This window comes from Vigna radiata, unplaced genomic scaffold (genome assembly GCF_000741045.1).
Source record: "Vigna radiata var. radiata cultivar VC1973A unplaced genomic scaffold, Vradiata_ver6 scaffold_7, whole genome shotgun sequence".
NCBI lineage: Eukaryota > Viridiplantae > Streptophyta > Magnoliopsida > Fabales > Fabaceae > Vigna > Vigna radiata.
In genome coordinates, this window is record NW_014543262.1 from 2,599,068 (window position 1) to 2,621,107 (window position 22,040).

The window sequence follows — 22,040 nt, forward strand, 5'->3', positions numbered from 1 at the left end:
ATATATATATATATATATATATATATATATATATATATATATATATATATATATATTAAACTTATTTAACTTTTGAAATTATCTATTGTATATAATTTTAATACGAAATTCTATGTAGATATGATTAGTGTAATTATTTATTAGGTAATTTCAATTTAAAATTTACATACCAAAATATGAAGAATATTTAATAATAAAAATATTTATATTATAAGTTAATATAAATGTTTTATTCTTCATAGTTTTTCTTAAGATAAAATTATTATTATTTTTCAACGATAATATTTTACAAAATAATTTTAAAACATTTTTTAAAGTATAATTTTATAAATGACTAAATAACGAAATAGCATAAAATAATAAAAGTAGTTTAAAAATAATAATTCATATCATCAAAATATCAAATGACAAAAGAAAGTTACAATTGAAATACTTATCAACACAATGAATATGTATAAGAAAGTAACTTTCCTAATATCCTCTTTTATCATATTATAATAGATATTAGATATTTGTTTAATTTTTACATAATAAATAATTGATTAAAAAAATAATTTTATGTACATGTGACAACAAAATAAATATAAATAAAAATTAGTTTAAAAATAAAATAAATAAATAAAAAGTAAAATAAATTTTAGACACACGTGATGACAAAATAAATATGAAAAATTAAAAGTTAAAATAAATAATTTAGAAATAAAATAAATAAATAAATAAATAAATAGGTAAAATATATTCTAGACAACAAAATAAAGATAAGAAAAATAAAATATAAAATAAATAGATAAAGAAATAAAGCAACTTTTATGCACATATAGTAATAAAATAAATATAAATTTAAAAATTAAAAAATAAAAATAAATAAAATATTAAAATAATTTTTATGTATGTGTAACAGCAAAATAAATATAGATAAGAAAAATTAAAAATGTTAAATGACTAAAAAATTAATTTTTAAAACACTTGTCTACAAAAAAAAAAATGGATATTAAAATAAATTTTTTAATTTCTTTTTCTTATATTGTAATAGATATGATCTATTATTATTATTATTATAATTAATTAGGTTTGAATTTTTTTTTTAATTTATACTGAAGCTATATATTAAATATTAAATGAGTTATGTAATAATCTAATGTAACAGGTGAACTGCGTATTTTAACTCCGTTAACTTCTTCATTGCTTTTTCGTAGTGCATGTGTCCATGCTTCTCTTCCATGTTGCTGTGACAGCCTTTCTGTCGTTTTCATATTCGTTGTTGTTGTTGTCAAACTCTGTTTATAGGTTATCAATTGTATTTTTCCACGTTAAAATTCAATTATTATTTTTATTCACAGTTAGATTTAATACATAATAATCTCTTTAATTTCGTATATATTATATTTCTGAAAAGATTGACCTTTTTTATGGGAGATATATTATATCTGTGAATTTATTTGTGAAAAGAAAAATCCTTACCAAAAAAGAACAAAATGTCATAAAATGTGCATAAGTAATTACTTGCATAAATATTGGATCAACTATGAATTATGTAATAACTTTATAATTAGTTTTAGGTGGGATAGTTTTGAATTATATATTCTATAGAACTCTATTCAATCCATTTCCAAACACATTATAAATCTTATAGTGATCTGATTCAAATTCAATCCATTTCCAAACACATTATATCCTATTATAAACTCATTTTAGTAGGACTTTAGATTAAATGATCTACAACAAATCTCAACTCGATGATGTAAGAACCAAATTACCTATAATTTATTTCTAATTTTCACGTTATCTTTTGTTTTTTAATTGAACCTTTTAATTTCTTTTACATTAGCTTGTGAAAATTAAATAATTAATATCTATTTCTATATATATACATATACTTGTATATTTGTATATGTTTCATGAGTAAAAAAATGTTAATGGTGAGTTTGACATTATCCGTGATACGCTTTGATTATTAGTTGAAAAGTTGAAAAAGTAGAAAAGAGACGTAGAAGATGTTGAAATACGGAAATGTATACTCAAGTTTCAGTGTCGTAGATAGAACAGATACGTATTAGGAAAAGAGTAATTTTCTTTATCTTTAAATATTATAAAATGATATTAACGAATTGACCACGTGAGTTCTCCTTCCTTCCTATCTAATAGTAAATTTTAACAGATAATACCAGTTTGATATTTTGCACTACTATTGAATTTGTAATCTTTCCTACAAATGCCGTTTTCATATACAACACGCAATGATACTAATTCCCTATAAATAACTTTGCTGTTGGTTGGCCCATTGTCTTATGTTTTCGCTGATACTAGTGCCTTTGATAAAGGTTGCTTCCAGTTATCTGATTGTGAAAATTCACCTTCTTTTTTATCTGTTTTCTCTTTTATGGGTCAGATTACCATATGGGGCATTTGTTCTAAGATTTCTTTATCAGCACGTTAATAGCAATGATCTGGATTCTGTACTACTTTCTATGCTTTTTTCGCTATAAATATTACCATTTCCAGTGATGGTTGCTGCTTCATTTTTATGCAGTGACATCTGATGCAAGCTTTCCTTATCACATAAAGATTCAAGGTATGGAAATGATACAGCTTAACTAAGCTTTGCAATGTTTCTCTGAGTCTGGGATGTTTTAAATGTGTTTGATTGCTTGTTCAGTAAGTCTCTGACTGAGACTCAAAGTAGTGCAATGCTGGGGTTCTGGTAGCATTTATGGACAATGAAGTGTTAATGTGGTGCATTTGAATTATGTGCAGAATGGACCAAGGTTTTATTTATAGACATTGAGTTTTGATATCTTGTTGCATTTGTTTTTTCAGTGCATACAAGGGTGGGAAGGAAATGGCAAAAATCTCCATTTTGTTGGTGTGGTTTTGGCTACTAAGTGGCTGGACAGGATTGTTGGATGCAGAATACATGAAGTACAAGGACCCTAAACAATCAATTGACTCTCGGGTTGATGATCTTGTTAGCAGAATGACTCTTGAGGAGAAAATTGGTCAAATGTTGCAAATTGAACGCAAGTATGCATCTGCTGATTTGGTTAAGAAGTATTTTATTGGTAACCACCTGATCAAACTTATTTGATTTTCTTGATATTTTCCTCTTTGGTATATTCATTCAATTGACCAATGATGAAAATCGTTTCTCTTTTTCGAGTAGGGAGTGTAATGAGTGAGGGAGGGAGTATTCCAGCTCCACAGGCTTCTGCTGAAACCTGGATTAACATGGTGAATGAATTTCAGAAGGGTGCTTTATCAACCCGGCTTGGAATTCCAATGTTTTATGGGATTGATGCTGTTCATGGTCACAATACTGTTTACAAAGCAACTATTTTTCCTCACAATGTTGGTCTTGGAGCAACCAGGTATATTGATATCAAAGAAGCACCCCTGTCTTAGCTTTTATTTTAAAAACATGTTATATTCTAAAGACAATATAACTGATTCTGTTATTTGAACCATTGTGAGAAGACAATTCAGGCAACAGTTATACAGGCATATATAGGTTTGTGTGAGACTTGCATTGCCTAGTCTAGAAACTAAGCATAAATTGCTTTATCTGGTTTGTTCCTAGGAAAAACTTTCCTCTGTTTTGTTGTTATTGTCTTATTAGATCGGAAACTTGGGTATGTAAGTCATTTAGAAATTTCCCATAGCACAAATTGTTTTATTCTTATTCGATTCAATACATTTATTTGATAAAGATTATAATGGATTGTTGAAAGTCCCACATCGACTAGAGATGAGGCCATTTAAGTGTATATAAGTGGGTGCAAACCTCATCCTACAAGTTGGTTTTGTAGAGTTGAGTTAGGCTTAAAGTCCACTTCTAATATGGATATTTTTATTTTTCTGGTTAGGGACCCTGAATTAGTCAAGAGAATTGGTGCTGCAACTGCACTTGAAGTTAGAGCAACCGGAATTCAATATGCTTATGCACCTTGTATAGCAGTAAGTAACTAAAACTGGTCTTTTATGCTCCAAGTTACAGACATATCTAAAAGCATCATTATAATCTTCGAAGGTATGTAGAGATCCAAGATGGGGTCGGTGTTATGAAAGCTACAGTGAGGATCCTAAATTAGTTCAAGCCATGACTGAAATCATACCAGGCTTGCAAGGAGACATCCCTGATAATTTACCAAAGGGTGTCCCTTTTATCGCAGGAAAGTAAGAATTTTGAAAACTTAATAACTTAATTTTGAGATGATTGTTTTATTATGAGTTACTTTTAAACCTTGGAGTTGATATTCATGCTCCTCATTCAGTTGAATTGTTAAACCTTCCCAAGAAGAAGAGTCATTACTTTAGTCATTGGTTTTGCTTGACTTGCAACAAAATGGTCTTAGACAAGGTTTTAGAAAACAGTGCAAATAGTAGCTGTAATGTAAAGGATTTTAAAGTCTCAATAACGGCTGCAATTGTAATTGCATTGCAATCATCCCAAAATATCTATACAAGCTTTATAAATCTTTTCCTTATATCCTAATCTAATACCTGTTCTAACATGGAACTTCAAGCTTAATAAACAAAATTACCATAGTTTAAAACAAGAACGTATAAATTTGATTGTCCTTTTTCTCCCTTTATATTAATTTTTGTTCCATTCCTTACTTTTACACGAGCCTTAGGCCAAATGACCAAAAAGGAATATTGAATTTGTTCCCTAAAGCAAAGGATGAAAGACTTTGTACCTAAATCAATATGCTGCTTAGGTTATGCAGTACCATGCTATATTGATTTCTTATGTTACAATTATGCCATCTTTTGGTCAGTTAGTATTGTGTTTCTAAAAGACTTTTGCATTGCTCGACAGAGAAAAAGTTCTAGCTTCTGCTAAGCACTACGTGGGTGATGGTGGAACAATCAATGGGATTGATGAGAACAACACTGTTATTGACAGAGATGAATTGATGAAAATTCATATGCCAGCTTACTTCAATTCAATCAGCAAGGGTGTGGCAACCGTTATGGTTTCTTACTCCAGTTGGAATGGAGTAAAAATGCATACAAACCACGAACTCATTACTGGCTTCCTCAAGAATACTCTACATTTCAAGGTAAAATAACTTGGGTTGAATATGACATTGAAACCTGTTTATCATCCTATGGGTACAATTTTAAATGACACTTACATTTTCCTGAACTATACCAGGGCTTTGTTATTTCAGACTTTGAGGGTATTGATAGGATCACCTCTCCACCTCATTCAAACTTCACTTATTCAGTTGAAGCAGGGGTTTCTGCTGGCATTGACATGGTAATTTATGCCAAAAGTTTCTGAATTAAGGTATCACGTTCCAACAAGAACACAGTTAATATTGCTGTAAACTTTTCTTGATCTTGCAGTTCATGAATCCAAAGTTTTACATAGAATTCATCGATGATCTAACCATGTTGGTGAAAAAGAAGTTCATTCCTATGAGTAGAATTGATGATGCAGTGAGAAGAATTTTGTGGGTTAAGTTCATGATGGGTATTTTTGAAAACCCTTTTGCTGATTTCAGTTTGGTCAGATATTTGGGAATCCAGGTTAGCTACTTTGTTTTTCTTAAGGTGTTTCCTTTAACTTCACTAAGTTCACAACAGGGATCATAGTGTTCAATGTTTTTGAAAATTATTAACAGGAGCATAGACAATTGGCTAGGGAAGCTGTAAGGAAATCTATGGTCCTTCTAAAAAATGGTCAATCTGCTGCCAACCCTTTATTGCCTCTTCCTAGAAAGGCACCCAAAATACTTGTGGCTGGAATCCATGCGGATAATCTAGGATATCAGTGTGGTGGCTGGACTATAGAATGGCAAGGATTCAGCGGAAACAATCTTCTCAAAGGTGAAAATTTATACTTTTCTTTGAAGATTATATTATAACTCACTTTCATATTACAACTTTTGTTCCTTAATATTATTGTGAACCTTTGTGTGAGCAGGGACTACAATTCTCACAGCTTTGAAAAACACAGTTGATCCTGAAACCAAAGTGGTGTACAAGGAGAATCCTGATGCAGAATTTGTTAAATCTAATGAATTTTCATATGGCATAGTTGTAGTAGGAGAGCATCCTTATGCTGAGATGCATGGTGACAACATGAACTTGACAATCCCAGAGCCTGGTCCTGAGATGATAAGAAACGTGTGTGGAGTAACAAAATGTGTGGTTATTGTAATTTCTGGTCGTCCTTTGGTGATTGAACCATATGTTGGTATGATAGATGCACTTGTTGCTGCATGGCTTCCTGGTAGCGAAGGCCAAGGTGTGGCTGATGTTCTATATGGTGACTATGCTTTCACTGGAAAGCTTCCAAGAACATGGTTCAAATCTGTTGATCAACTGCCCATGAATGTTGGCGATCATCATTATGATCCCCTCTTCCCATTTGGGTTTGGCCTGTCTACCAAACCTAGTAAGAGTTTTTACTCTGCCTAGTTCTCATCTTCATTTGTATATATATTTTTTATGTAAAAAAAAAAACAATAAAGTGTATTATGTTGTTTTTAAAAGATAGGAATCATGATTATACCTGTCAAATTATTAATGAAACCGAAAAAGCTAAAAAAAATCTCTTATTAAAAAACCTACAAAACTAAATATTCAGCCTATAAATCTTCATTTTAGCATGAGAAAAATATAATGATAAATCCCAAATATAGAAATAATATATTTATAGTGTATCCACAAATTTGGAAGCTTATATATCCTTTGCCTGGTAATCTTCTCTGTTTGCTGCTCCTCATTGTTGGAATTTAAGAGTATTAGAGACAGTTTTCAGATTCATGAGTTACAATTATTTATGAAAAGTTATTATTCATGAAGAGTTATAATTATTCATGAAGAGTTATCATTCATGAAAAAGTTACAATTATTCATAAAGAAATGTAACTAATAAGAATCTGGTATCTCTTGGATTTGAAAAATGCCTGATGAATATCTATATTAAGGGATCCTGTACTTTATTGAAAACAGAGATTTTGAGACTTTTCTCTACATTTCATCATTCTCTTGACACACAAATCAATTCTTGTTTAAAGGTAATACTAAGAGTGAATATCATCATTGTTATTCTTCTTTATATCTCAAAAATGAATTTTGTGATCCATTCCACTCATATACCGAATGAAATATTGTTTTTAGGAAAATGTATATTCACTAAATTAGTGGAAATTTGTTCCAATAGTCATCTCTTGAAGGGGATTGCTGTTTATATAATGTGAAGGGGGACTGAAAATGTCGTTTTAACCTAGTACTCTTGTATCTCTTACGGAATTCATCTTTCTTTTTACACCTGTAACTTTTTAATTTTGTTACTATTTATTATTACCAAATGGATTTTATTAAATGCTAAAGCTGATAAATAAGAGTTAGACTATCTATATCACACTTTCCTGACAGAACAAAGTGATTTTTTCCTGCTACCTGGAAATTTTTGTTCATTATTATAAATGATCCAGTTTCAATAATTAAGCTAGAACCAGGGAAAATAGATGAAAATTGAGTAAAGTAAAATTCTGTTATTTAGATTGGTTATTTTTGCTCAAAAACTTGCATTCAAAACATTCAAACTGACACATGTAAGATTAACCAAATTTATCTAGGGAATGTCAAACTAGACAGCTCAAGAAGCACAACACAAAATGCATAAACATAAATCTTGTCATTTACTTTGCCATACATGAAGTACTCAGGAGCCATATAACTGCTTAAATGAGTGTTTATAGAATTTAGAAACTGGAACTATTTAAATGCAAATTCTATCTGCAGCATGTGTTAAAGTACAAAGCCAAAGGTTCCAGCAACATCTGTGCAAATTATATGGGATGACGAAGTTGATACCATTTTGCAAGTCTAAAGTCAGAGAGCTATGTTCAAAATCAACAAAGCAGCATGAGGCAATTTATAAAAGAAAAATACCTAAATGATTACTACTTACACAAGAAAAGAAAAACATTATCACAGACAATTTTTAACATAATTAACAAGTAAAAAAATATAAAAATAATAAATAGAGAAAGAAACCCAAATTCTCTAGGCATACAATTTAACAGGAGAATGCGTGTATAAAACCAGAGTCGATGTAGGAGTAGATGCAAGTACATGCAATTATTAAACTAGAAAATAAGAATTTGACATGAATAGAACTAGGAATTTGCCATGAAGTAAGTACTGCTGACTGTATGAGCAATCTTTCTACCAAATGTGAAACGTACATAATTCCGAAGGACAGCTTACACCAAAACCAGCCACAGAAATTTAGCCTCCTTAGAAACATTAAAATGTGATTTTATGTAAAAATTTATTAAAATGTAATTTTATATAAATTATTTATGCAAAAGTTCAATATGAAAAACTATGTGTTCAAATTACAATATCACACAATAATTAAAAAAGTACGATGAGAACCAAGACCTTAAAATTTTAGATGTTTGAATGCAGAAAAACAAGTAAATATTAGTGTGAAAACATTTTAAAGGTAACATGTTTTCTAAATCATACTTTTAAAAGTCAGGTTGTGGACTGTGACACGTACCGTCAATTTTGACGTAGTATACATGAATCTAGAGCTTTTTCTAAGGAGGCTAAATTTCTGTGGCTGGTTCTAGATTCATGTATGCATTGACCAAAAGACTACTACAATAAAATAGCAGAGGAAAGAAAGAAGCAACGCATGATAACATCTCAGACTAAAGAATTAATTTTAGTTCAGTTCATTTCAATCAATTTTAAAATATCAAACACTTTAAACTAATAATTTCGATTCAATTTAAAAAAAAAAAGTTAAATAAATTACAAAAATTTCAGTTTTAATCAATTATTAAAAATTATGTCGATTTTCAATAAATTTTTAATCCAATCGGTTGTGATATGAGGACGACTCACCACCGATTGGATTAAAAAAAGCCAACTATCTTTCTTTATAAATATATACTTTCATTCGAGCAAAGTAACAACAATCATCATTTTTCTTCTACCAATTAGAATGACCTTTCTATCACAATTTTCACTTCTTTTTCTTTCTCTCTTTTATGTCTTTACATTCCAAAACATTCTTTGCAGCAATCTCAGTCAACTTCGCTGCAACGAGAAAGACCGACAAATATTACAAATTTTTAAAGAGGGTCTTATTAATTCATCCAACAATCTCATTTCATGGTCTACTCAACAAGACTGTTGTCAATGGCAAGGAGTTTACTGTGACAATACCTCAAGCAGAGTAACAAAACTTGATCTATCCTATCAATCTCTACAAGGTGAAATCAAGTTATCTTTGTTGGAACTTCAATTTCTATATCATTTGAATTTAAGCTATAACTACTTTAATGTTATTAGCATTCCACCAATTCAGAATGATGTTATATTTAGCTCTAACCTCCATTACCTTGACTTATCCCATACCTATATTTCCATGGATAATTTTCATTGGCTTTCTCAACTTTCTTCGCTCACATATCTTGACCTTAGTAATACAAATCTTGGTAATGTTACTGATGGGCTTCAGTCGTTGGTTATGCTCCCTTCTTTGTCCGTCTTAATATTGAGTTATTGTGAATTAAATATCACTTCGTCTCTCAAAGATGTGAATTTTACTTCACTTGTAACTCTTGATCTCTCAGGCAACTATTTCACCTCAAAATCATTACAGTGGTTGTTTAATCTTAGTAGTGGCATCTCTCATCTTGACCTTGGTGGAATTTATTTATCTGGGAATTTCGATCTTCGATGGCTTTCTCAACTTCATTCTGTGAAATATCTTAACCTTTATGGAATTGATCTTCACAAAGAAACCAACTGGCTCTTAGCCATGCCTGCTTCACTATCAGACCTACACTTGAGCAATTGTCAACTAACCAACATAAGTCCATCTTTAAAGCATGTGAATCTTACTTCACTTGTCACTCTTGATCTTTCTTTCAACAATTTTAACTCTGAATTGCCACATTGGTTGTTTAATCTCAGTCGTGATCTCTCTCATCTTCATCTTAAATACTGTAGTTTATACGGTGAAATACCTTCAAGTTTGTTCAACTACCAGAATTTGGAATACCTTGATCTATCGGGCAACATGTTTTCCGGTTCGATTCCTTTGAATTTGGGAAATCTCACATATTTGGTTTCCTTAAAAATTGACTATAATTCCTTTTCTGGTACAATAACTGACATGCATTTTTCCAGGCTCCATAATTTAAAAGAGTTGGACTTGAGCAACACAAGGTTTACATTTCATTTCAATCCTGAATGGATTCCTCTGTTTCAACTTAAAATTCTTCATTTGGATGATACAAATCCAGGTCCTCAATTTCCATCATGGATATATACACAAAAGTCACTTTCTGTTTTATCCATGTCTAGCTCAAAATTGTCATTTGTAGCAGAGGAAAAGTTTTGTGGCTTAATAACTGGTATTGACACTGTTATCGATTTATCCAACAACTCAATTAGTGGAGAAATATCGAACACTTTTCTAAATTCTTTCCGTATAAAATTAGGCCATAATAATTTCACAGGAACACTCCCTCATTTATCACCAGAAGTCGGTTATGTGGATTTATCTCATAACTCTTTCACAGGATCGGTTCCACATGCTTGGAAGAAGTTGGAATATTTGTTTTTTATCAGTTTGTGGAATAATAATTTATTCGGTGAAGTTCTTGAGATACTCTCATGTTGGAGGTATTTGGAAGTTATAAACCTTGAAAAAAATGAATTTTTTGGAGTTATACCAAACAACATGTCCAAATACTTAGAAGTGGTGATATTAAGATCTAATAAATTTGAGGGAAGTATTCCGTCTCAATTATTCCTTCTCTCTGCTTTGATTCATTTGGATCTTGCCCACAATAAGCTTTCAGGATCAATTCCTCAGATTACGTATAACATAACAGACATGATGGTAGATAATTATTCAACACCTCTACTAGCTGAAGATGGCAACATTGATTTCTATCAAAAAGGTCAAGTTTATGATCGTGAACTTGACTTGGACAGGCGAACTATTGACCTTTCGGCTAACAAGATATCTGGAGAGATTCCTTCGGAATTATTTAGGCTGATTAGAGTTCAAACATTGAATTTATCTTATAATCATTTGACTGGAACAATACCAAAGACAATTGGAGGAATGAAAAATCTGGAATCTCTTGATCTCTCTAATAATAAGCTTTTTGGAGAAATTCCAGAAAACATGGCTACCTTGACTTTTCTGAGTTATTTGAACCTATCATGCAACAATTTTTCTGGACAAATTCCAATAGGGACTCAACTTCAAAGTTTTAGTGTATCAAGCTATGATGGGAACCCGGAACTTTGTGGAGATCCTCTTAAAAAGTGTAGCATGAAAAAAATTGATGTTAATAGAATCGAACAGAGAATGAAGGAAGATGGTGAATTTGACGAAGAATCACTTTATCTTGGAATGGGAGTTGGGTTTGCAGTTGGATTTTGTGGTCTTTTTGGTTCTTTGCTCAGTTTTAGAAAATGGAGACACAAATACTATCGATTGCTCAATCGAATGTACGACCAACTTTATGTTACTTACATGCTCAAATTCAATAACTTTCTTAACAGAGAAGCACTGCAGTGAGTTCAGGTTAGTAAAACTAATATTACAGTTTTAGTTATTATTTTACTGTTATTTATACTAATTTAGGAGAAAATATCGTACTCTAGGAAATTAAATTGATTTACGATGTTGTCTTTGGAGCTGAAAAGATAGGCTATAAATCTGTGATATTTTTATTGCAACCTAATGCTTACAATGTGTTTATTTTGAACCTGTAGATGTTTGTTTGAAAATTGTAGTTAAATATTTATCTGGCATAGGCTCGACGTGTCGGTGATCTTTGATATATGACATAAAGTGGAGGATCATTCGAAGCTTAGCTCTGGATTCTGAATGATGCCATGAAGTACCTTGGTCCAACTATTGTCCACAACCGTTTTGCTGTTCAATTTCTGAATTTCCGTTAATTATTAGTTCTGTTGTTATATGTTTTTATCAAGATAACGAGATTGGGCTTCTTCAAGTACATCGTTGTGTAGCCTTGTTGAATAGGTGATTGGCAAAGCTTATTTACTTTGTACTATACGTTAAATGTTGGAGTATTTAATTGGAATATATTCATCTAAAATGTGGTTACATGGTGCAAAAGTTTCCTTAAATTTCTCAAGCTCCTTCAAGTAATTTGGAAATTCTTTTTCATTAATTTAAGAGCTTGATTTATTCTTGAGGTATTTAAAATATTTTAATAATAAGCTTGTGTAACAGAATGAATATAACTAAAATCTACCTTTGTTTGAGTTGTCAGATGTTGTGCCATAGATGGTGTCAGATTATGAGATCGATATTAGCTTTTTTTTTTTTTTTGTATAACTTTTTCTTCGTGTTCTTTTGTTCCCTTGTTTATGACATTTTGATTTGAAATGCGCTAGTATCTTGCAATCCTAGCAGATTACTTTTCGTTGTAATTAGTATGTTCTCAGAAATTTTTTATTACATCATGGATAAAACCTCTTAAATATATATATATATATATATATATATATATATATATATATATATATATATATATATATATATACTATGTTTTTGAATTATTTAAAAATATGTGTAATGACCTGATCGGTCAAGCAAACACAAGAAGAAAAAAAAGAAAGAAAAAAATTTTCATTTTATTATTTTTTATATTTTCTCATTTCTTATGTGTGAAATGTGGAGTTTAGTTTGGAGAAAAGGGTAGAACCGAAAATAGAAGTATAGGAGTACATAAGCAAATATGTGGGTGCAGTGAGAAAAAGCTAAACACATGAAAATGGGGTGCATATAGGAAAACGTCGTGGTGCAGAATGTAGAGCGCATGAACGAAATAAAAGAAGTGGGGTGTGTGCTTAGTGAAATCGCAGTGCAGAAACTTTAACATATGGGAATGCATGAAAATAATTAAATAAGCGAGATGTGGAGGTATGAAAATTAATTATAGAGGTGCAGATAATGATACTAGATAAGCAAAAACCGTAACGTAAGCCATCTATCTTAATTCTTAAAAAAAAAAAGGTTAAATATGCTTTTAGTCCCTGAAATTTCACTGATTTTTGGGTTTAGTCCCTGCATGAAACTTTGATAGCATTTAGTCCTCGTAGTATGGAAACAGGTACGTTTAGTCCCTAATTTTGGACGGCGTTAAGTTTTTGGAGATGTTGGTAACGGCACAGCCACGTCACCACTGTCCACTGCATGCCACGTAGTTTTATTTTAAATTATTTTGGATGAGGTTTTTGGTTTGCACGTGTGGGAAGTTACTAGATGAATTAGGATTGGGATTACATAATCACTTAGGTTTTTAAGTGTCAAATTGGGTTTTTGCAATTGGGGAAAAGTGAGGTTTCGGGAAACATTGCACTGTAGTAACAAATCCTGTAGTTGTTACAGTTGGGATTTAATAGGAATACCCTGTAGGCATGCTATTGCTACAATTAATTACAAAGTTCAAAACCCTGAAGATTATGTCCATGTTTACTACAAGAAACCAACTTATGTCACCTGTTATGCCCCTGAAATAGTTCCAATAAATGGGCAACAAATGTGGCCAACATCTGAAAACACCCCTTTACTCCTCCCTCCAATTTACAAAACACCTCCTGGGAGGCCAAAAAAATTGAGAAGAAGAGAGGCAGATGAACCTGTGAGGCATACAAAATTGTCCAAGAAGCAGGCTATTATGAAGTGCAGCAGTTGCAAAGAGTATGGGCACAATGTAAGATCATGTAAAAGGAAGAACAGATATAAGGTAAACAATTTGTCTATTACAACTTCACCTAATTATTTACACAAGATGACATCTAATGTTGCTTACTGTTTTTTGTAGAACACAAGGGGCAATTCAAGTTTGGGAGGATCTGGTAGCAGGCCTAGATATGAAGTAGAAGCACCACCATCATCTTCACAAGGAGCTGCAGCTGAAGCAACATCAACAGCACATAGTGGAGCATCAAGAGTCCAAGCTGCAGGAAGAACAACCTCAGGACTGGGTACACACCATCTCGGTTCCCAAGCTAGCACCACTTGACCAAGCTTGAAGAAGACCCTTATCTTTTTTAATGTATTTTGTAGTGTGTAGTACTTTGTTTAAACTGCTGTAGTTGGCAGATTGTAGGTGGCAGGGACCACTTGTATTGAATGCAGAATATTGTTTTGTGAGTGGGAAGGGACCACTTCATGTTTACTTTACTATTGAAAGCACAATTTATGGGACCACTGCTTTTTGGAACCACTTTATTCACGTGACTATTGAAATTGGTGATTTTTGGACTGTGCACAATATTATAATATGCATAATGAAATCTGCTGCATTTGGTCATGACAACATCATACAATCTGGTGCATTTTGACTGATACAGGACTGCATAATACAGGACTGCATAAAATCTGGTCACGACAGAATTTTAAAATCTGCATAATATTGAAAATCACTTCGTTCTTAGCTGTTTTACAGTTTAAGCATATTTAAATTGGTGGTTTAGAGGTGATACCACTGTTCATTTGGTCAAGACTTACAATTTAAGCATATTTGCATTTTAAAGCATCAGATTTTGAGTTAAATTAGGAACTGGCATGGTCAATTTCTGGTGCACAATATTTTTAACTCATTTGAGACTTTGAACATGTTTAAAATGACAACATAAAGTTGTTGGACTGTTCAAAACAAATCTGCAATGTTCAAAACAACTTTGGCAAGGTCAATCAAGCCACTTTTATGCATTGTTCAGTTTCAAACCACCAAAATCAGGCCACTATTTCTGCTGCAGTGTTGAAAACAAATCTGCCTGCATAATACATAGCCCCTGTTCAATTAAATTCCACTTTCACTGCATTTGAAGAGTACACAATCAATTTTAAATAAACGAAACAAGAAAAGAACTTGTGCTCATGAAAAATATGTCATTGCTATATAATATTCTTCACTGCATAAAGAGTACATCAAGATTGTCTGCATAATTACAAGTCCCTTCTCATAACAACCTAAGACACACAACCTTCTACCTAAGCTCTGTCTTACTTTCATCATCTCAATTACAATTCATCTTCAGTAAAAACATAACACAAAAGTAAATGGTTAATGCCCATGACAACACAAATAGGTACAACATCATTTTCCCATGTTTCTTCTCTTCTTGTAATTTCCTTTTCAGCTTCTCTATCTTCTTCTTTTGATCCAGGACAACTATATCATTTTCCAAACACAGATCAACTCCTTCACGTTTGCCTTGAATTTCAGAAACTTCTTCTTCATGCCATTCGAAGTAATTACAAGTTGAATTACTCTGCAATCAAAATAACACATCATGAATAGAAAGTTCAGCACAAAAAAATGAAAGATTTAGTCACTTACTGCCCAATTTCTACATCTATAGAACAATCTTCCTTTGTTCTTGGCAGTAGTTGCTTTCAAAAGCAACAATGTCTCACCACAACCACACATTTTTTATGGTAACCGTGAAGATGATCCACAACTTTGAGACTTGGCTGAACCAATCGTCCTTCGCGTCCAACCATTTCCTGCACTCTCACCTTTCATTTCACTACAACAAGCAAATAACTTCATCACATTTCCTGCCAACCGAAACCCTAAATCCCCAAAATCCCCATTCCTTAAAATCAAAGGATTAACAGCAAAACAACAAAAAGCTTACCTCTTGAATAAGGCTATCTCCCACTTGAAGAAGCCTATCTCCCTCCTCAACAACACGAGCTCGAACAAGACTATCCCCCAACTCAGAAAAATCACGATCAACACCCCAACCTGTCTTAAAATATGGTTTATAAAGTTAACAACACACGTGTCCAAATATTAATCTACTTTCAAAAGCTAAAGAACACGTGGCAAGCAATGCTCAATGGATGTGGAAAACACGTGGCTGTGCCGTTACCAACATCTCCAAAAACTTAACGCCGTCCAAAATTAGGGACTAAACGTACCTGTTTCCATACTACGAGGACTAAATGCTATCAAAGTTTCATGCAGGGACTAAACCCAAAAATCAGTGAAACTTTAGGGACTAAAAGCATATCATTTAACCCAAAAAAAAATGAAATACTCCAAAATTTCCTCCAATTTCATCCCCAATCCCACGACCCACACCAACAACACAGCGCCAACGTCACTCATGACCAAGGCCACCGTCGCTGAAAGGAATATTGGACCCATGTCAACCGTTGGTACCAATAAGGAGTCCATTGCCCATTCAAATGCTACCTCAGACTCTATTGTTGACCGTCCAAAAAGATTCCCTCGTCAGCCAACTTACCTAATTACTAAGTGACGTAGCAACTTTAGCGGAAAAGAGGAAAATCGTTTTTACTCACGTGATAGAGAATGTGAGCTGTAATAATTTGTGCCTATATAGAGCACCTCATGATTGAGCAGAAGAAAAAAAAATGAAAAATATTTAGTATTCTCTTTTCTAGATTTTTCTTCTTCTCTCAGGTTTTTTCTTTTTCATTTGGTGCTTTCATTGCATCTCACTCCCCTCCACCATGACTGACTCTTCTGAAACACTAGCCTCCCTTGACCGCAAGTTAGGCAGATCTTACTTGCTCGAGCCAATTTCTCTAACACCCTCATGGACATTGATAATCGCACCTCCCATCTTGAAAACCAACTTGCTCTCTCACCTCAACCACTCCACCCCCCCTCACTACCATATGAAATTGGACCTTTCTTCCTTCGACGAGTCGGACCCCTTAGGGTGGATCTTCAAGGTGAATCGGTATTTTACCTTCCACCAAACACTCGAGGACCAACACATCCAGTTAGCCTCCTTCTCTCTCGAAGGAAAAGCCCTTGCATGGTTTCAGTGAATGCATAACAACAGGCTCTTAACATCGTGGGAATCCTTTCTCCGGGCTTTGGAGCTCCGATTTGCTCCTTCAAAGTTTGAAGATCCTATCGCAGCTCTTTGTAAGCTTTCCCAGACTCACTCCTTGCAGGATTACCTATATGAGTTTGAGGCTCTTTCCAACAGGATCTTTGGATATCCTCCTAGTTTTTATCTAAGTTGCTTCATCTCGGGGCTCAAACCACACCTCCACCGTGAGGTAACGGTCCTCCAACTTACTGATTTGAATCAGGCCATCTCCTTTGCTAAACTCCATGATGATAAACAATCTGCCTTTCCATTTTCCCGATTCTCTAAACCACCTTCTCAGACTCAATCCCCACCACCACCATTCCCCAAACCTCTCCCTCCCCTCCTTCCCACACCCCAACCAAGTTACCCATTAAACGTCTTACAGAGGCAAATATGCAAGCTAAAAGAAAGAAGAATTTATGCTACAATTGTGACGAACAATATACACGTGGTCATCGTTGTAAGACCCAGTTTTTACTTCTGATCTCCACTTCATCAGATGACGAACCGATCCCGCCTGATGACCCTGATCCACTAACCATAGAGGATCCATCCTCCGAATCCGGCCTCATCAGTCTGCACACTCTATCTGGTCAATAGGCCCCTTGCACTCTTCGATTAACGGGCTCTATCAATGGATATCAAGTCCAAATTTTGGTGGATAGTGGAGCTACACACAACTTCATTTAGAGTCGCGTGGCCTATTTCCTTTAACTCCACACTGAGCCTACTCCAACCCCTCTGAAAGTAATGGTAGGTAATGGTGATTTCCTTCCATGTGTCCACCCTTTGCCCCAAGGCCTAACTTAAAGTGGCTTCTTTCCAATTCTTTGTTGATTTGTATCCTCTAGAATTTTCTAGCACTGACATTGTCCTAGGGGTTCATTGGCTCACTCAAGTTAGCCCGTTTGTGATGGACTAAAATGGTCCATTCATGCGTTTTATGTGGGAGGCACTTTGGTTGAATTAAAAGGTGAAACTGGCCCAACACCTAGCCCAATATCCATCCATCAACTTAGGCGGCTACAAAAAACTAATAGCGTGGAGGCCCTTTACCAACTCACACTTGACCAGCCACCTTCGTACCACTTAAACTCCCTCACAACCGCATCTGCTTCCCTATCCTAATCCACACCTAGCCCATCTCTCCCTACATTTGACCATCCTCCACTACAAACACTCATCACCAAATATGCCTCCCTCTTTCAACCACCAACTACTCTACCCCTTTTTAGAACTACCGATCACGGTATAACCCTACAACCAAACAGTGCCCTAATCTCCGTCAGGCCTTATCGATACCCCCATTTTCAAAAGCATGAAATTGAGCAACAGGTGCAACGAATGTTGGATTCTGGTTTTATTAAGCCAAGCATCAGTCCTTTCTCCTCCCCTGTTCTCCTTGTCAAAAAGAAAGACGGGACATGGTTTTTTTGTGTCGACTATCGAGCCCTCAATGCTGTCACGGTGAATGACAAGTTTCCGATTCCAACCGTCGATGAATTATTGGACGAGTTGGGTAATGCAACTTGGTTCTCAAAGCTAGACTTATTCTCTGGCTTCCATCAAATTGTGATGCTTCCTGCTGATTGTGCCAAAACTGCCTTCCGCACTCATAATGGCCATTTCGAATTCAAGATGATGCCATTTGGGTTATGCAATGCCCCTTCCATCTTTCAAGCCACCATGAATGATCTCTTTCGGCCACATCTTCGTCAATTCATCATTGTCTTTTTTGACGATATTTTAGTATATAGCCCAACTCTGGATTCTCATGTTTCCCACCCGGAGAGTACTTTCCAGCTACTAGTTCAACACAACTTCAAACTAAAGGAGGGGAAATGTTCCATAGGGAAGGAATCCACTCATTATTTAAGACATATTGTGGCTCGTCAAGGTACATCCAGATCTCAACAAAATACAAGTTGTTCTTGATTGGCCTTTACCAACATCAGTTAAATCCCTTCGTGGCTTCTTGGGATTGACAGGGTTTTATCGCCATTTTGTAAAAGGATACGCCTCAATTGCAAACGCCCTCACTGATCTCCTTAAGTGAGATAATTTTGTTTGGCAGGATATTGCTACAAAAGCCTTCCCGCGTTTGAAAGATGCTCTAACAAACCTCCCAGTGTTAGCTTTACCACGCTTCCATTGCACATTCTTGGTGCAAACTGATGCCTCGGGTTCTGGTATGGGAGTTGTCCTCTCTTAAAATGGACACCCTGATGGGCTGTCGCAACCCACACAAATTTGATGTGCAAATAAATGCAGTATAGACTAGGAAGTGACTCCTAGGTCGTCTCTCAAGGACCAATTTTGCGGTTCGAGAATCAAGTCAAACACGAAGTGGGGAGGGTTTGTGAAAGGATTGTGAATGCGTATAAACTAAATTAAAACACGGATAAAACAGAAATGTAAAAACAGAATTGCAAAACAAAATCACATACAAAATAAAAACGGTTGTTCATTAACTTAATTACAATGTTTCCAATCACAGGTCAACAAAATAAAGTTGCGACTCAAACTTCTAATCCAACAAAGTTAACCAATTAAGCGAAGGTTAACCCTGTTTTCATAAAAGTGAACTAAGCGAACGTAGTGTTAATATCAAATCTAAATTACACCATTCAGTTACATCAACTAAGTGAAGATGTAACACCAACTGGGCAACTAAGCGTATACCCAATTGCAAGTGCAAAAATAGAATTCACATCAACCAAGTCAGAGTGGAAAACGCAGTCACAATTCTGAAATCTCAAGGAAACAATGCAATTTTATTAATGACCAACCAAATTAATTTAAGCTAGCATGATAACTAAATTATTTCTACCACAAATACAAGACATCATTAGGACAAAATAAAATAAAATACTAGACACCAACACAATTAAAAATAATTAAATGCAACACTAACTCAAACACATAAAAACAACTAAACCACTAATTAAACTGAGTGAAAACAAGAGAAATTAACAAGCCTATTTTACTTCTAGTAATTTAAGTGACCCAATATGCAATTAATAAATAAATTAAAAGTCCAAATGGCCTAAGGAAACCTCTTAGTCGTGAGTTACCATGCACCANAATCAAACTCCAAATTCCACCTTCAATAAGCTACAAAATGTGTTGACTTCTTATCTCATGTGCACCATTTTCCAAGGAAATAAGCATGTGCCTTCCAAACACTATAAAACCATTCCTTAATCTCTTCCCATGCAGCAAAATTCGGACTCCTACACACCAAGGCACCAAACTTACGTGAGGTAGAGAGAAATGGCTACAAAAAGTGTTTCAAACCAATGGGTAAATAGAAGATACTTTGGGTGCTTCATCCAAGATGCCATGTAAGCAAAGTCAAAGCAAAAAGACCACACCAATCCTTCTCATTCTCGGAAGAAATTCTTCACTAAAAGCAAAGACAAAAGTGGAAACATTCCTAGAGTGAAAATGACTTTCTTTTGTGCTTGTCCAAATCGGGTAAAAAATTAAATGCACCTTCTCTCCTCCTTTCCAACCCCATTTTCGGTTTTCTCACCAACACCAACCTTCAAATTGTTTCTCCACTTCAAATTACCGAAAATGCTGCATCAAAAACCCAAAGTTCCAAAGTTCAATTGCAAAATAATTCAAGAGCAAGAAACCCAAAGTCTACCTTCTTCAAACCAACTTCAAACTCACTTTTCTTCAACTTTTGACTAAAACAAAATATAATCTCTAACTTTCCTTGCAGCACCATCCAGCCATGGAAAACAACACAATTTTCCAGCTCAAAATATTACTTCCAACCATCAAAACAAAAGCCCAAGAAGAAAATAGTTCAAACTCAAACACCCATACACCAACTCAAGCTTTCTTCACCACCAAACTCAACCACAACTCCATTTTCATCATCCAATCCAAGAAAACAAAAGGGAAACCAAAAATGCTGCAGCAAATGAGAAGAAAAACGAAATAGCTCTTCATTCAAACCAAAGACCCACCATGAAAATGCAAGAAAAACCCTTCAAGACTCAAGCTTATGCTCTCAACTTCAAGAAGAAATGAAAGGAAAATGGGTGAGGGATTCACTTCCACCAAGCAAAGATAAACAAGATTTAAGTAAGAGAAGAAGAAAAATATGATCTTTGTCATTCCATAGCTCCAAAAATGTAAAACCCTACATGGTCTCCAAGAGAGAGTTCATACATGCAAAGTGAAATGAAAAGTGGAGACAAGAAGTGTGTGTCTCGGTCTTGCCATTCTAAAATGCCTTCCAAGACTTAAAATGGTGGGGTCCACCTCTAAGGAAACCCTAGGATTTATGCAAAGTGTCCCACACATTGGGCTTCTACAATTTTGCCACCAAAAAGGGCCCAAATGCACTTAAGTTTGATTAAAGTTTCTAAAAGCGAAATTACAACTTAATTAAAAGGGAAGTGACTAAATGTTGAGTCTTGAATGATCACGCCACCTTCCCTAATGCTCCAAATGATGTTTCCAAAATTTCCCTGCACCCAAATATGCAATTAATCAGCTCAGAAAATTCAAATTAGCACAATTACGAATTTCCGACCAAATTAAGCAGAATTCGCAAAATGGGAAAATAACAGACAATTAAACACAATTCCCTGTACAATAAGCTAAGTGAAATCAATAAAATATCGACTCATCACACCCCATTGCATACTTCCGTAAGAAATTTTGCCCCAAACTACAAAATTCCTCTACATATATTCGGGAACTCTGTGCCATTACCTCCACTGTTCAAAAATGGTGACAATATCTACTTGGAAGGTGTTTCATCATTCAAACAGATCAAAAATCCATCAAAGAATTGCTCTCCCAAACAATTCTCACTCCGGATCAACAGACTTACCTCTCAAAGTTATTGGGCTACGACTTTGAGATACAATACAGATCGGGGAAAACTAATTCTGTAGTGGATGCCTTGTCTAGGCTCCCATCCACACAACAGGACTCCCAATTACTGATCTTATCCATCCCACAGTTGGATTTCCTTTCTGATCTCAAACAGTCTCTTTCCAACAGTGCTGAGTTTCTTGATCTCAAGCACAAAATAGCCGCTACTCCTACTCGTTTCCCTCTATACTCTATTGTAGACAGACTGATCTATTCAAGAAGTGCATCTGGATTCCAGCTTC

General features: G+C 34.3%; 3 protein-coding genes and 1 long non-coding RNA gene across 11 annotated transcripts; 3 read left to right on the forward strand and 1 right to left on the reverse strand.

Moving 5' to 3' along the window:
• Nucleotides 1–2,298: 2,298 nt before the first annotated feature.
• Nucleotides 2,299–6,474, forward strand: LOC106753860 (beta-glucosidase BoGH3B). 3 transcript variants are annotated; one of them, XM_022777781.1, is made up of 11 exons: nt 2,299–2,321; nt 2,531–2,572; nt 2,818–3,059; nt 3,161–3,365; nt 3,861–3,951; nt 4,025–4,170; nt 4,817–5,060; nt 5,156–5,260; nt 5,350–5,532; nt 5,628–5,832; nt 5,930–6,473. In XM_022777781.1, the coding sequence occupies exons 3-11, from the start codon at nt 2,840–2,842 to the stop codon at nt 6,424–6,426; spliced, it is 1,896 nt and encodes a 631-aa protein (XP_022633502.1). In that variant the 5' UTR covers nt 2,299–2,321; nt 2,531–2,572; nt 2,818–2,839; the 3' UTR covers nt 6,427–6,473. The 3 variants fall into 3 exon arrangements, with proteins under 3 accessions (XP_022633502.1, XP_022633503.1, XP_014491214.2); XM_022777782.1 differs by lacking the exon at nt 2,299–2,321 and having other exon boundaries at nt 2,376–2,572; XM_014635728.2 differs by lacking the exons at nt 2,299–2,321; nt 2,531–2,572 and adding an exon at nt 2,594–2,730 and having other exon boundaries at nt 5,930–6,474.
• Nucleotides 6,475–8,918: 2,444 nt separating this feature from the next.
• On the forward strand, nt 8,919–12,109 carry LOC106753680 (receptor like protein 3-like). Of its 6 annotated transcripts, none has more exons than XM_022777706.1 (3): nt 8,920–9,245; nt 10,168–11,581; nt 11,773–12,109. In XM_022777706.1, exon 2 carries the CDS (start codon nt 10,337–10,339, stop codon nt 11,573–11,575), a length of 1,239 nt encoding a protein of 412 aa, XP_022633427.1. In that variant the 5' UTR covers nt 8,920–9,245; nt 10,168–10,336; the 3' UTR covers nt 11,576–11,581; nt 11,773–12,109. The 6 variants fall into 6 exon arrangements, with proteins under 6 accessions (XP_014491012.1, XP_014491013.1, XP_014491014.1 ...); XM_022777705.1 differs by having other exon boundaries at nt 10,563–11,581; XM_022777708.1 differs by having other exon boundaries at nt 10,845–11,581.
• A 607-nt stretch (nt 12,110–12,716) lies between these two features.
• LOC111241085 lies at nt 12,717–14,265 on the forward strand. Its single transcript, XM_022777743.1, has 2 exons — nt 12,717–13,778; nt 13,857–14,265. The coding sequence occupies exons 1-2, from the start codon at nt 13,572–13,574 to the stop codon at nt 14,055–14,057; spliced, it is 408 nt and encodes a 135-aa protein (XP_022633464.1). The 5' UTR covers nt 12,717–13,571; the 3' UTR covers nt 14,058–14,265.
• An 811-nt stretch (nt 14,266–15,076) lies between these two features.
• On the reverse strand, nt 15,077–15,808 carry LOC106753877. The gene is made up of 3 exons (XR_001375253.2): nt 15,682–15,808; nt 15,458–15,570; nt 15,077–15,312 (listed from the first exon to the last, which is right to left on the reverse strand). It is a non-coding gene; the product is annotated as an uncharacterized LOC106753877 (long non-coding RNA).
• Nucleotides 15,809–22,040: the final 6,232 nt, after the last annotated feature.

What these genes read in the sequence shown, in the direction of transcription:
- LOC111241085 (XM_022777743.1), top strand. Translation starts at nt 13,572, where the DNA reads ATGTGGCCAACATCTGAAAACACCCCTTTACTCCTCCCTCCAATTTAC. An exon ending in AAAGGAAGAACAGATATAAG is followed by an intron (nt 13,779 to 13,856) that starts GTAAACAATTTG and finishes TGTTTTTTGTAG; the next exon opens with AACACAAGGGGCAATTCAAG.
- LOC106753680 (XM_014635526.2), top strand. Translation starts at nt 8,975, where the DNA reads ATGACCTTTCTATCACAATTTTCACTTCTTTTTCTTTCTCTCTTTTAT.
- LOC106753860 (XM_014635728.2), top strand. Translation starts at nt 2,711, where the DNA reads ATGGACAATGAAGTGTTAAT. An exon ending in CTTATGCACCTTGTATAGCA is followed by an intron (nt 3,952 to 4,024) that starts GTAAGTAACTAA and finishes TAATCTTCGAAG; the next exon opens with GTATGTAGAGATCCAAGATG. An exon ending in CGGAAACAATCTTCTCAAAG is followed by an intron (nt 5,833 to 5,929) that starts GTGAAAATTTAT and finishes TTGTGTGAGCAG; the next exon opens with GGACTACAATTCTCACAGCT.